Source organism: Monodon monoceros, unplaced genomic scaffold (genome assembly GCF_005190385.1).
Source record: "Monodon monoceros isolate NGI ecotype Baffin Bay Population unplaced genomic scaffold, NGI_Narwhal_1 Super_Scaffold_21, whole genome shotgun sequence".
Taxonomy (NCBI): domain Eukaryota; kingdom Metazoa; phylum Chordata; class Mammalia; order Artiodactyla; family Monodontidae; genus Monodon; species Monodon monoceros.
This window is the reverse complement of record NW_021703778.1, coordinates 98,118,329-98,133,288: the sequence shown is the minus strand read 5'-3', so window position 1 is coordinate 98,133,288 and position 14,960 is coordinate 98,118,329. Positions and strand designations below refer to the sequence as shown.

Here is a 14,960-nt window from a genome sequence, read left to right as displayed (position 1 = left end):
TTTAAGTCCTTCTGTGAAATAAGCAATCAGTCAAAAACAAAATGCTGGACTTCCCTGGTGGCGCATTGGTTGAGTCCGCCTGCCGATGCAGGGGACGCGGGTTCGTGCCCCGGTCCGGGAAGATCCCACGTGCCGCGGAGCGGCTGGGCCCGTGAGCCATGGCCGCTGAGCCTGCGCATCCGGAGCCTGTGCTCCGCAACTCGAGAGGCCACAACAGTGAGAGGCCCGCGTACCGCAAAAAAAACCAAAAAACAAACAAAAAAAACCCCAAAATGCTTGGGATTCCTAGTTCAGATTTGTATTGGATTGGCCAAAAGCCCGAACGAACTTTTTCGCCAACCCAATCGTTCTCCGGCTGAGAGGCATTGTGCTCCTTGCAGGATAACCAAGGCTGCAAGAATAACTGATGGGAACCAGCCCACCAGCTGGTCAAAGCAGAGCTAGTACTGAAATAGTGCTTCCCCCTCGCAGACCTGGGCTTAGCCTTGGAGTTGTACTTTCTAACCCCGCTGGTCCTTTCTGCTAGTGAGATGACACAGTGACAGTGCTGGCTAGAAGGGCCCCATATGGGGGCTGACATCTATTGCTTTCTGATGAATGGGAGACCAGAGCCATCTGGTTTCCACCCATCAATATCTTTTCTCTGCCACTCACTGGCATTCAATCACAGACAGACTACATGCCCGCCTTGTGAGTTACACAAGTGATGCCAGTTCCCAAACAAGGGGAAAAATGTCTTCAAATAAACCAATAATGTGAGTCCTTTGTTAGACTGTGATACAAAGACAGCTAGTGGAAAATGCAGACAGTAGGTCGATAATGAAGAGTTGGAAGGGCTTACAGGGTTCAGGCTTACAGGATTGTTGCCCTCCTCTGTGACTGATAACTCAAACTGAGCGTGGATACTGTGTATATGAAGCCCAGTAGCAGAAGCTTTGGGAGTGGAGGGTGTCAGGCTGCATCTTGGGGGATGTTACAGAATCATCATGGAGAAAACCGCCAGGTAGAGAGGGCACACTTGGAGCCAAGAGCAAACAACCTACTACTGCAATTCTGTGGAAACAGGAAGGCATTCAGTTCTCAGGGTTCCCTTCAGCTCCCACCAAAACCCAAACCTAAGACCGCATTAACTACCCTTCACTATGACAACAGCCAACAATTCCAGCAGCACCAAGAAGAATGTCAAAGCTGCAGGGTCTCTGGATGGGATAACAAGCATTTACTATGGGGCAAGGCAGGGGGCTGGCTAGGGGAGTCACTGTTTACTGAGGGGTGAGGTAGTCCTAAACTTGGCCTTTGGCTTCCAGGTGGTGAAATGAATGCGGGAAGGAAACATAGAACCCTGATGCAGTATGACAAAATAACACGTCTTTATGGTCTAATTATAAGGATTAAAATCAACCTGCAACTTCATTATAGCACACAGGAAGATACACATTTGAGCTGGATTAAAAATGTGATCTTAACTGGTCCTGAAAAACTGATTTGACAGGACTATTTGGGGTAGAATCAGAATCTGCAGGGGGCTAGCCTGGGGGTTCACAGAACTGCTCTGCTTGAGATGCCAGAGGAATCTACTGGACCAGAGAGAGGAAGGAGGGAGAGGGTGGGTGAGTGAATCGGTAGAAAGCTGTGTGTCCCTTGGAATCCCCACACAGTCTCAGCCAAGTTAGCAAACTTATGAAAAATGAGATCTTTTTATTACTTTCAAAGACAATTAATATATATGGTTTTATTCCTTATCTTGTATCTTCTTCTTGGGCTCAGCTTTTAGGGGACCAGCTGACAGTTTATTTGGCCATGAAGTATTTGAGCAGATAACTTTCTAATTAGCCTCTAGCAAGCAAGAATGCCCTCAACCGGACAAGCAGCTCTCAGCTAACAGCACAGCCTTGTCCTTCCGTGGAAGGTCTGACTGTTAACTCGCCCCATCCAGGTCTGCTCTGGAGACAGAGCAGCAGCCCCCCTGGGCCCTGTGTGTGCTGCCCGGCTCCATTTGGAGGCTGCATCAGTGGTGGAGGGAGAAAGCAGGGGAGGCAGTGGGGCTGTGGAGACCGCAGAGACCAGGCCTCCTCTCCGGGAAGCTTTGCAAAGCTGCTTCACCTCTGAGCAGGCCCTGGCCAGGCCTGTTCTCCCACCTCCCCTTCTCTTCACCTCTTCTTCCCCCGTCCCCTCCCTTCTTTGCTATGCTCACGGTGGTGGTGGAGAGGCATGAGAAGAGGCCAACACCCTCAGGGACAGCTGAGCAGAGTGAGGGCCTGTACGCATCAAACGTGAGGACACACAGGGGCTGTTTTTTCAGTCAACATTCTCTGCATTTTAACCAACCCCAGGGGCCAGCCAGTGAGGAGAGATACCCCATTTCCTCTCATTAGTCTTGCCTTTTGAGGAGGAAAAGGAAATAAAGAGTTAAGTTATGAAAGGAAAGAAATACCATAGAGAGAGCTTTGAGTAAGGAAAAAAATCTGGGTGAAAATCAGGGATGACCAGGGGTAATATCAAATCTGAGAGCAAATTTTACTTGGCCCAGGGAGGGGAACCTTGGAAACAGCTGGTCCTGGGTTGTCTTGGTACTAAACCCATTATTCCTTCCTTTCTCTTTCTCTCACCAAAATGAAAAGTTGTGATCTCCTGAAAGTGGACTTATAGGAAGTTCATCTGATAAAAGGCAATCCTTGGAGCAATAGACAGTTCTCTAGTGCTCTGCTGATTCCCTGACTCAAAGGAGAGGGACAAGTATAATATTAATTACTGACAAACTGAGTCTCTACAAGCCCACCACACTGGCGTTTTCTAGTCTGGAGCACACAGTGATGCTACTCAGTTGTGAGGGAGAAACAACGGTTCTCCGCGCCTCGCTGTTAGAAGTTCTGTAAAAGTAAAGCCCAGAAGTCTGTCAATTAACGCTCCTGGCTGTGAAATACCAGAGTGAATGACCTTGGTCTCCAGGTCCAAGGGGGACTGAGCCTGGCAAAGGCCTGCTGTTAAAATGCTTCTCTGATCAGTAGTGCCCCCCCCAGGGGGCAGTGTGGGTATAGACCAAGCAGAGCAAGGGCTACAGAAACAGTTCCATGGCAACTAAAGGATCTACTGGAAGAGTTTATCAGTGGATAGAGAAACTCACTCTCTCCCTACCCACCCACCCCCTGCCTTAGCTCTTATTGCCTAGAACAGCATTTTTCATATACTTGGTCAATGCTGACAGACTGAAGACGGTTCAATTTACTTTTTTTTTAGTTGAAGTATAGTTGATTTACAATGTAACAGGTGTGAAGCAAAGTGATTTGGTGTATGTATATATTCTTTTTCAGATTTGTTTCCACTATAGGTTACTACAAGATATTGAATATAGTTCCCTGTGCTCTACAGTAGGTCTTTGTTGTTTATCTATGTTATATATAGTGGTGTGTATCTGTTAATCCCAAATTCCTAATTTATCCCTCCCTTCCTGCTCTTCACTTGGGTTCAATTTGTATTTCAGTTCTTGTTACTTCCTAAGTTGACCTCTCAATTTTATTTCCATGGACTGGGACCTTGCTTCTCAACTGTCTATCATCCGGGACACAGGCAGAGACAAAGTCATCATGGTAATAATAATTATGCCTGCACATATCTGGTGCTTTGCAATTTTGAAAGTTCCTTCATGTAAATTCCAGAGGATGCTAAGGAGAGGAAGCAACACGTAGCACAGGGGCAGAAAGTGGAGGCAGAGCAAGGTCCTAGATAGAAATACTAGTAATCTCAGTGGTTTAGGGACCATGTTTGATCAGAATAAAACTGGTCAAAGGGGGCAAAGCAGGAAGGAAGGTATAAACATTTCTAAAGTGTGAAGGCAAAAATAAAGTTTTAATTTGAAATAAAATGGAGAGTCAATGCTCAATGCAGTTAATTACAAAACTTAGTTTTCTTGATGCACCCCCATCAAATGCTCTATCAATTAATCAAAGTATATCCAGATTAAAGACTGTTAAGTATTCTCCATGTTTAAATACACGAAAGCCTTTACCCTACCCTGAAATTCTGTATCTGAAAACTTTGCTTGTCAGTGACCATCTCAGTATTGCCTCAATTAGAAAATATCCCGAAAGAGGTCTCTACTCTGTTTCAATGACTTTTTCCTTCTCACAGTCAACCCTATCACTGAGGTGTCCGGATCTTCTCTATGCACAATGCACTCAAGCTATATTGAGCGGTTCCTTTGCAACCCTACAGACATTCATTAGCCAAAGAAACTTCAGTAAAAGGTGGTAGAGAAATGGTGGGTTTCGTTACATTGGGTTGGCCAAAAAGTTCATTTGGGTTTTTCCGTAACATCTTACAGAAAAGCTGGAACGAACTTTTTGGCCAAGCCAATACTTTCCTTCCTAAAACCCACAAGAGCTGGGGAAAATTTTGGGAAGAAATTTAGATCTATGCTGAAATTAGAAAATGTGTGATAACTTCATACTGCAAAGTATGGACCAAATCAAGTGAAGATGCTGAAACTGAAACATTCTTTCAAGACCTAGAGCAGAGTGTAGACATCATTGGAAGTGAATATGGGGATTTTGAGGAGCCCAGGAAAGGAGTTTTGCTTGAAACAATGAGACTTAAGGGTGTGAGCAGGCCCTGGGAGACCTGTTGGACGTGTGTGGGACTCAGGTTCCATCCTGCAGAGTGGCAGGCAGGACCAGAGTAGGAAGGAGTGTGCATGCCATCTGCCATAACTATGACCTGGACGCCTGGCCTGGAGAACCAGTGGAGGTGACGTAGAGTGAAAGAGTGGGAAGTAACCTGTTTTGTCGCTGCTGCCTCAACTCCTCTAAAGTAGAGAAGAAACATACATTAAATCACTAAGCAAAAGGCCTATTCTATAGGATGCACCAAGAATTTCACCCACCTCTTATCTGCATCAGCTGTTTACTTTGGTTGAGGAAGGACACCAAAGGATAAGGGTGGATGACTCCTAGGGCTAAAGGCACTGCTGATACAGTGAGAAAGAGTTAGTTCTCAGTCAGCTTCTAGGATTTGAAGCTGCCTGATGTTTCAGCCCTGTCCACTCTCCTCCACTGAACACACATACACGCACATGCATACGTGCATCATACATGCACAGTACTCCTTTCCCTTCTTGAGAACTAGAAATGTACCTAATGACCAAGAAATAGATGAGAAATAGAGTTCAGAGGAAGAATTATCCAGGAAAAACCAGAAAACTTCTCTCTACCTTCACAGAATATAAGAAGAGATATTAACACGGAGATAGTTTCAGAAAAGAACAATTAGCTAAAAGTTACTGAGGAGAAAATGAGAGATGTGGGAGGTTAAGGAAAAAGCCAATAAATACACATAATTTCGCTCTTTGAACAACAGCTAAGACAAAAAACCCAACAACAATATAATAAAATGAAAGACTCGTTAAATAAATGAGGACCTAATTCTGAAGACGGAGGGGGCATATTAAGTTCTGAGAAGAAGTGCAGGGGCTGATACAGAAAGGACAACCCTGGGACACGGTAGTAGTGACGTGAATGAGCTTCAAGACCAAAGAAAGAACCCAGTTAGCAGCAGCTTCTCCCCTCCCACGGCAAAGTCACGTGTGTGGAGAACAAATCACCGGATCCAAGGAACACACACTGTCAGAACACAAAGAAGCAAAGGCTATACACTTCCGAGGAAGGAGAATTATGACCCAAGGATTTTATACCACAGAAACTGTTCACATATAAAGTCAAAGGATGATAGTCCAAAATATGCAAAGACTCAAGAGTAGGGCTCTTACAGAAGCAACTACATATGATGAATCTGGCCAACCAAGAGATAAATCAGGGCTTCCCTGGTGGCGCAGTGGTTGAGAGTCTGCCTGCCGATGCAGGGGACGCGGGTTCGTGCCCTGGTCCAGGAAGATCCCACATGCCCTGGAGCGGCTGGGCCCGTGAGCCATGGCCGCTGAGCCTGCACGTCCGGAGCCTGTGCTCCGCAACTGGAGAGGCCACAACAGTGAGAGGCCCGTGTAACGAAAAAAAAAAACAAAGAAATAAATCAAAATAAGAGTTTTGGAATGGGAAAGTCACAGTTCAAAAGGATTGGCTACACACTGAATCATTTAAATACAAACCAAGGTAAACAACTCAAGGAACATTAGTTCTAGAATATTCCAAAATAAAATGTACGTGTTATAAGGAATTACATAGCAAAAAAGGAAAGGTAGAAAGGATAGGAAGTAGCTAGAAATGTAAATGTACTAAACTTGCTAATCTTTTTTAAAGTAGAGAATTAATGATGATTTTATGTAAATGATAAATTAAAAATGTGAGTTGTATGATAAAGAAATTCAGTTTTTAGTTTCATCCAACAAGACAAAGTTGCAAAGCAACATTATGATCTAACATGTGTAAAAACTTACACATGTAGAAAACACCTGGAATGATATACACCAAACTGTTACTAGGTGGGGTGGTCTGGAGTGAAGAAAACAGCAGACTTTTAACTTTACATATGTCTGTACTGTTTGATTTCTTTTTTGAATAAGTATGTCTTACTTTCACAATACAAGAGAAAATAAACAAATAAAAGTCATTAATGGTGGCAGCATCACAACTCGAGGATTTTAAATCTTTATTTCCTTAGTTGTTTCATTAACTAATGGAGAGACAACAGGGGCATATTTGATCCAGGGGCTTCTTCAAGCCTGGCTTTCTACCTGTGTGGAGTATAAAACACAGGCACCAATATTCACAGTGCTGTGAGTATATGAATAAAATATAAAAAGTCATATGAAGAAGAGTCTTTTTCTGGTCTGACATTTCAGAGTTGACCTTTCTTTGAATTTTTTTCTTTTTTAAAAAGAGAATAATGCATAAGCTTTTCAAAAAATTGTGTAAAGAAACACATACACATATAGATGTATGTATATACGCACATAGAAACTGACAGAATAAGAAAAGATATTGAGAAAATATTCACAAATGCTTAATGAAAGTAAAGATACCTTCCCTAAGTGAAATTCTGTATTAAACAGAAAAAATTTTATTAAGTTTCTTGTTGATTTGGTATAAAATATGGTTATGACTTTTGTCTGCCCAGTTCCTATTAAAGGATAGAACTATTTATCTATATTTCATGTAAAACAACAAGGAAAGCTACATAACTCTAAGGAATTAAAATCATAATCAAAATAAATTAGGCATTAGTTCTCCAGTTGGTTTCTTGAACTCTAGAAGCTACTTAAAAGCAGTAGTTATGACGAGATAGACATTTCTTCAACATTGTTTGATTATTAGCACATGATTTCAAGTCATCAGTTCTTGAGTTCTTGAAGGAGCCCAAGTCTTGTCTTTACTTTATTGAGAAATTGCAATTAGAATTTATGTAAGTTTCGATGTGAAATGGGGATTTACCATTGGCTTGTTTGTAAAGGTATCATAAACTGAGGAGGCTCATGGAGCATGGATACCAAGGGGATGTTTAGATTAAATAATTTTAAGCACAGATCAAAATCCTTCAGTATCGTTGACTGAAAAGGCAGAAAAGGGAAAAAACGTCTTCCAAGGATAAGACTAAGTCTAGGGTTTGGCTAACACTGTGTTTATCTTCCTGATCTTCCCCGTGGATTTAAACAGAACCACACAACACACGGCATTTGATGGTGAAAAGCAGGCGGTCACCGAAGGCCTCCATCGCTCCAGGCAGGGTAGTGAGTAGAGCGGGAACCTAAGCACCTCAGCAAATCTGCCTGTTCAGACTCAACACCATTGAATAGCATTTCTGCTTCCAAAGTGTGGACTCGTCTAAAACTATAGCTAATGTGACAGCCGAGAATGGTAAAGGTCCAGGGCTGTATCACACAGAAACTCATTAAACACTAAAGCAACCGCCTCACGTCCCTTGAGCTTCTCAGCAAGCTTTAACCACAGGAACTCTGGAGGCTATTTGGAAACTGTGATTATGAAAAAAGAGACATTTCTTCGACATTTTTTTGGCCACCAGCACATGATTTAGCTTGGCTATATTGCTGCTCCAGCCACATACATTCTGCAGCTATCGCCAGGGAAGTCATACATCTCAGAAGCCTCATTAACACATTTTATACTGCCATAAACATTTCATACCCTAGGCTCAAAATCACCAAGCCATTTCAGTGAGCATTTCGCTTTTGCTGGATTGAAAAGATGCTATTGTTAAATGTTTAAAGACTTAAGTAACACATTCAGCCTGAATGTGTTAGCCTCTTTTGTTCGCTAATTACCTTTCAACATAGATGTTCTTTCCTGTCCCAAGGGAGTAGAGGCTGCACAGTATATGGTAGCATGAAATCTGCACGTCACCCACTGAAAAGACCAAACAAGAGCTGTCATTCCTGTTCATCAATCCCAGTGGCCCACCTCCTGCACACAGAAAGGGTCTGCAAACAGAAAACACGTGGTGGCGTCACCTAAGAGCCAAAGAGCTCTCTTTCTCTCTTTTTAACCAATATAGTCCCTCTCTACTCAAATGCCAGTTGCTGAACTGGGAGAGGAAACACCAACAGAAAAACACCCTCCATTGAGCTATCCCAATTCCTTTGTAGGACTCCTGATACAGATCACATTGCTTCTCGGGGAAAGGAATCATTTGACCAATGAGTCCTTCCATATGGGTATTTTTTTCCCCCTCCAATAGAGGGAGACACTGTAATCAAATTTTATCCAGGGCACTATCTCCTTCTTTTGAAAGGAAGAATACAAGAAATCAAAGAAGTTTGAATGAGCTTTTTGTTCCTTTCTTAGGGAGATATGTACAATGTCCCTACCTCTGCAGAGACAGAGCAAAATTCCTCATGTCCACCTGTTCCAAGTTCTCTGATGTTTTTCAAAAGGTAATTCAACTGTATCATGACTTTGCCGTGTTTCCCAAGGGAACGGCATGTTTCGCTTAGGAACTTAATGGGCAGGCTATGTGCCTCTATTAACGTATGGAACTCACGATAAGACTGGAACCAATTTAACATAAAGAGAACTAATTTAATTTTTAATTTTTCAACAAGGAAGTGCATTGTGTCCATGACACAGAATAGTGAGTTTGAATGTTCCCCTACCTGTCCCCCTAACCCCATGGAAATAACTGGTTTTCCCTGTCGAAGGCTATGGAAGACACAGCCTTGGCTACTGACAACTGGTTAAACTAATTAAATCATGTGCCACCATTTAAAGTGTGAAACTGAAGCTTGGTGGCAGTATAAGAGGGCTGGACATGGTACCAAATGCAAACTAAAAGAAAACCAACCAACTACAGTCTTCTTCTGGAGGCTTAGACAACGAAATGTTAGCAGCTTCTCTTTGCTCCTGGTATCCAATGAATACATTAAAGCGTCTTTACGGGAAAGCTGGTGGTCTGGGAGCAACCTATATCTCTCGCTGGATTTCTCAGATAACCTATTCAAATTAAGTGAGAACGCGACGGCTGAGAGCTAAACCAGGGGGTGGAAAAATTCGGTCCTGAAAAACAGTGGGAAAAGGTGAAATATTATATACTCGAATTTGGGCATTTCTTCCCCTCCAAGAGTCTGTTACTTCATTTTTAAATCTAAGAAGGAAAAAGTGTGGAAGAGTTATCTCTACTCTGTCCTCAAGGTCAGCCTAAGGGAGTGAGCCACACACTTCCTACTGATCCGTGGCCTGATGCACACGAATCCATGACGGACCGCAGGCTGACTCACAGAGTAAATCCACCCCGAACCGATGCTGAGCCACATGCTCAAAGATGGACTTCAGGATGGGCAGCAGAGCCACCGTGGTGTAGTTTATATTCTGAGAGACGCCTTTAATCTGCGTTCTGGAATGGGTAAACTTGCCGAGCTTCAGGTTTTCTGAAGTCTTCTCTAAGTCTTCCGCCGCATTTTCAAAGAATGCTCGTAACCCGGCCTTCACCAGCTCTGAGCCTGACTTCATGACTGTCCTGTAAGCAAACAGTGTTCAAAACCAGAAGGGTAATCTGAATCTTTGGCCAACCCCCTTCTTGAGACTGGTGGCTTGCGGTGCAACCCGGGCAGACATTTGACACCCCACTCACCTGGAAGACGCCCAGTCAGGAGAAATGGAGAGAGTGGTTATTAGCATCCAAAAAGAAACTGGGATCCACAAGCCCAAAGGGTGGGGGGCGGGGCCAGCAACTGGAAGGCATGCTTGATTTGAGGGAATGACTGCTCAACTCTTAGGAAATGGCAGGACGACTTAGAAAGAAACTGATATTGGTCACCTGCTATCTATATAATATTGCAGCTGGCTACATTCTTCTGCAAATATCTAATTAAAAGGAGCGCGAGGGGAGCTTTTCTTGCAGCTCCACATGGGCTCAGCAACTTTCATAAGGACTAGTTAGAAATATTAGCTCTCCTGTGATGTAGGACCTCTTAGAGAGAGAGAACAGAGAATTAAATCAACTGAAGCTTAGATTTCTATCAGTTTTCAGGGATGTTCTAGCTTGGAGAAGGGGAGTGGAGAAGAGCCAGCCCCTTTTAAAACAGACAGCTTAATCAGACCACCGAAAAAAACATGTGGGAATGGAGATTAGCTATGGGTACCTGAGGCTTTCCCTTAAAACTATTTTATAAAACTTAGAACTGGAACAAAGCCTACAAGTCATCTGTTCTTTTCCATATTTCTACATCTTATTCACAAGATTATGACAGGCTTGCTATCTTTTTATGCTTTTTTATCTACAGCATTTTCATGCTTTATCTACAGATGCTTTTTATCTACAGCATTTTCATGATAATCATCCAGCCAATCAGAAAAATAAAAACAAGGAAAGAAAGTCAGTGAGGCTTGCTGTAAGTATTTATGAACCATCCTCCTCAGGTTTTCTCAGGAATCACTACGAAAAAAAAAATGCAGGTCGGTACGTTTAAGAAAGAGGACTCTCTCTTAAGGCATTTTGCATGCTTTTGGGAATAAAGATTCCTCGTCCCGGTTGCATCCCTGGGATGCTTTGGTCTGGGCGTGAAAATGTTGTGCTGTCGTAATATCTCCACAACATGTTTGTTTCTCTCCGACACTTGAAAATCCCCTTTAACTACCCTTAACTTTAAAAAAAAAACAACATTCTTAGTTTGTAGAGGATTTTCATCATCTGGCCACTCTTTTAGGTTGGTGCCTCTCTTCTGCGTTGGGTTTTGGGATGTGTGTTCTCTTCTCAACTTTGACAAGGGCCCGGCTTAATGAGTGTGTTAAAGAAAACTCCCTGTCAGTTATTTGCACTGCTTCTCTTTTTTATCTCATCAAATAATTTACGTTTATACTACCAGAATATATATACACAGACACACACACACACATACACATATATGTATGTATGTGAAAGAAAAGGAAGACTTCCTTTCTTGTTCAGCCATCTTTCCCATCAGACCCTCAGGTCATGGGCTTGAGTCTATCTTTGTCTTTGATCTTCTGGTAATCACATCCCCTCCTTGGCCATTTTGAATTCAGAGTGCTATGGGTCCCCTCTCCCAGGATTCTTATGGCATTGCCACCCATCACGCAGTTCTTCCTTTTTCTTTTTTTGTGGAGAATTAGATACGAAGTGGTACTTTGCCACGTTACATATTTTATCTTCTGAAAGATGAACTTCTCAGTAAGAGAAGACAAGAATTGATCAAATGCTCAGCTTTCGGTACCTGCCATGACGGTGGCTCTCCGTCATATGAGCTGAGAAACAGAGTGTGCTAACGTCATGGTGGGATCCACCTTTTCCCCATCTTCCCTTTTCTCCCCAGCTCCCGTATAATGGTGACACATCTCCTCTTCAGTACAATAATAAGCAAGGAGAGAGGATCAGAGAGGGAGTCCTGAGAAACTACTGGAACATTCTGGGCACACTTACCTTGTGTCAAGTGTCTGAGCTAAGATGTGAAGACAGCTCACCATTGTAGTAGAATCGTTCCCTAAAATCAAAAGTATCACCTGTGACTCCCCAAAGCATTCAGCCTGTTATTTAAACACAATCTTCTCAATAAGCATAAACAGCCCAGCCTTATTAACCACCAACACACCAAGTGCCAGGCCTCCGTTCGGGGCCAAAGCATTTATCTCTGGTCTGACGCATCGCTTTATGATGGAAGTTAGAGGCAGGGCTTAAAGCATTCATTGGTGTGGAAAATTTGAGCTGTTCAAGGGGGGAGACCTAGGGGTTTATCATACTTCAGACCAACTTTCTATGGCAAATTTAGGTGACACCTTAGTCCTAAGGCTCAGCTTGTCTGCAGCAGCCACAGATGAAGGCAAAACACAAGTTCAGGATAATTACAGAGGGTGAAGCCTTTAGCAATACTTCTCTTACCAAAGAGGGAAATCCTATGTCGAACAAGAGCAGCGAGTTTGCAGAACAGGCTGAAGCAGAAAAGAATGAAAGTCAGAAAGGGACAGAGATTCAAGGAAGACTCATTTGTCAAGGAAGACCCCTTGGCCCCTGTGCAGTAAAACAAAGTGCCTAGTACAGCACTCCAGGAAGATGCACTGTGTTCCCCTCAAAGAATCCTCTGGACCACACTAGGACAACATGTGGTTCCCACTGTCTTGCTGGAGAATCACGAGAGGTACCTTGCAGGCAGAAAACAATCCTTCTGCAGCAAGTACCATGTTTTGCAATGAGCCACCTGTTGCAAACCACCTCTTGCTACAGCGTACTATATGTTGAAAGGTTCATCTGTAGGACATTCATGGATAAATGAGGATTCTGGAAGGAAGCATGATTTTTCCATTACTGCAGTGGATTGCAAGCCCTTTTTGTAGCCTTCACTCGGGGGAACAGGGTGTGAGGCCTTAGTTGGAGGTGTGCAAGATGGTGGGATTGGAAGAAAGTTAAAGGTTCAGGTGTGGGCAATACTGTGCTGAACCAGAAACATTTCAAGAAATGGCTTTTCTCTGACATCTCCATTAGCCTATAGGTCTGACTGGGTTGCTGTCTTATCGGTGTCTTTGAAGCTAGGAAATCCCATCTGCTACGCTTTTGTGTTTTTTGACCCTATTCCATGCTTTCACCCATACTGTCTACCATGGAACCCCTAGGAGTCCAGTTGTGTCTCACTGTTTAACTTTCCACAGTGTCTAATAGAGGGCTTTGTGCAGTTAGCAAAGAGCCCATGGACGTTTCCAAACACACTCCTGATAGCCCCTGTCTAGGGGCACTATGGCCGTCATTTGACCTGTCTTGCTGAAGTTCTTGGGAGGAGATTCCTCAGAACGCTGACATTACTTGACATTGGCACAGCTAGGTAAGAACTTAGCAATCCCTTCAGAAAGCAGTCCTTCCTGGTGGAACAGAAAGAGGGGAAGTAAAATAAAATCACCTGGTACAGGCCATGGGATGCCAAGGTGAGACCTAGCTGAAGTCCTTCCCAAGATCTTCTTTAGAAGTCATGGGCGTCTTGCCCCACACAGGGCAAAAACCTTTAGGGGACAGCTCAAATAGAGAAGAAATCCATCCAAGTGTTGGTGGGGATGAAAACTTGTTCACCTCTAAATGGTTTTCAATGAATACCCTGAGCCTTTCTGGGCTGTCTACTGGACACCACAGCCAAAGTCTCTGCTGCTTAGTTATTTGTTTTTGCAGTGGAAATAAGTTGGAAACACTGGCCTAGAGCTTAAGAGAGCTCAGAGTAAGTTAACAGAAATTTGGCAGCCAGCGAGTGTGAAATTAAATATGAACTGCTGCTTCTTTTCTCTTCCCCGGATGTTTGTTTTTTCTCAGAGTTATGTATCTGATGAAAACTCATGGAGTTGGCGGAGATCCTGGAGGAATATGAGTTTCTGTGGCTCTGCCAGGACTAGCTGGGCTGTCGTGGTGAAGCGACCTCATCCCGCTCTGTGTTTTAGCTTTCTCGTCTGTAGTCAGCGACTAATCACATGACCCTTTTAGTCTGTGGAATTAGGGGCTGATAAACTGTTATTTCTGGCAAAATGCTTCAAAATGAACCCACTCTGTATAAATACAAAATAACATTTTTCTAACTAAAGCAGATCCTTGGGTTGTTTGATCCTAATATAAACGTGGCTCCCCTTGCTGTCAGAAGTGCTTTCTCAGGTATGTCAAGGCCGGGGTCTGAAATTTCCAAAGGCCCTTTTTTGTTGCCTGTGGGACCCACGATTCAAGCAGAAGCACTGTCCTTCACCCAGAGTTATGAGGGGCCAGAGTCCCCAGGCGCCTCTCTCTCATCTCAGAATTTGAAGGTGATAAATTAAAGAGATCCCAGGGGAGAGATTCCGGAAAGCACTGGTAAATTGCATCAGATGCAGAAGAGGTGGGGTATGGGTGAAGGCTGGGAACAAAAGGGGTCTGGAAATGTGAGCACGTTCAGTGCCGATATGGCCACTTCTATGGGAGGGCGGCGGGCACACTGATGGATCTGAAAGCTATTTGCAAGACCTATCAGCGAGCTCCAGCTTGTATTCCAGCTGTGACAAATGGTGCCTGGCTGAACAAATGTTACATTTCCATGAATTAATACCCTAAGAAAAACAGATGAAGAGAACAGACACACCTGCCCTCTGTTGGCTTATCTGAGTATCTCACTTAGCTCTTCATTTCCTTAACTTCTTACAAAAAAACACCGGTGTGTCATGAAAATATCTAGGAAATCTTGGGTCAGTAAGTGATTCTAAGTGTATCTCATTTTGACATCATGCGCTCCTCCCTGCTTAACAAATATTAATGTCAGAAGTAATTACAGTGTAGAGAAAATGGCACTCGATCTGGATAGAGAGGGCTATACTTTCATTCTTGCCCTAACTTACTACCCGGGTCACTTTAGGCACTGGAGTGAACCTGCCCAAACCTCAGTTTCCTCATCTGCAAAATGGAGCTCACAACACACAGGTGGTTCCTGGAATTTAAAGCATTGTGGTGTTTCACAATGATATTTCCACAGGTGGGCAATAACTTGTGCATATCAAAAATCGAGCTCACTGCTGAGCCATGCTGTGCTTGATAAATGTTAGCTAAATCCT

At 43.4% G+C, this 14,960-nt stretch overlaps 1 protein-coding gene across 2 annotated transcripts in view; it reads right to left on the bottom strand.

The window, feature by feature from the left end:
* RYR3 (ryanodine receptor 3) overlaps positions 1-14,960 on the bottom strand; it is a 563,985-nt gene that overhangs the window by 75,586 nt on the left and 473,439 nt on the right. For both annotated transcript variants that reach the window (XM_029237020.1, XM_029237021.1), the window contains exons 61-64: positions 12,295-12,344; positions 11,839-11,899; positions 9,677-9,915; positions 8,228-8,309 (exon numbers count right to left, since the gene is read on the bottom strand). In XM_029237020.1, the coding sequence (XP_029092853.1) occupies positions 8,228-8,309; positions 9,677-9,915; positions 11,839-11,899; positions 12,295-12,344 (432 nt within the window). The remainder of the gene's footprint in view (positions 1-8,227; positions 8,310-9,676; positions 9,916-11,838; positions 11,900-12,294; positions 12,345-14,960) is intronic.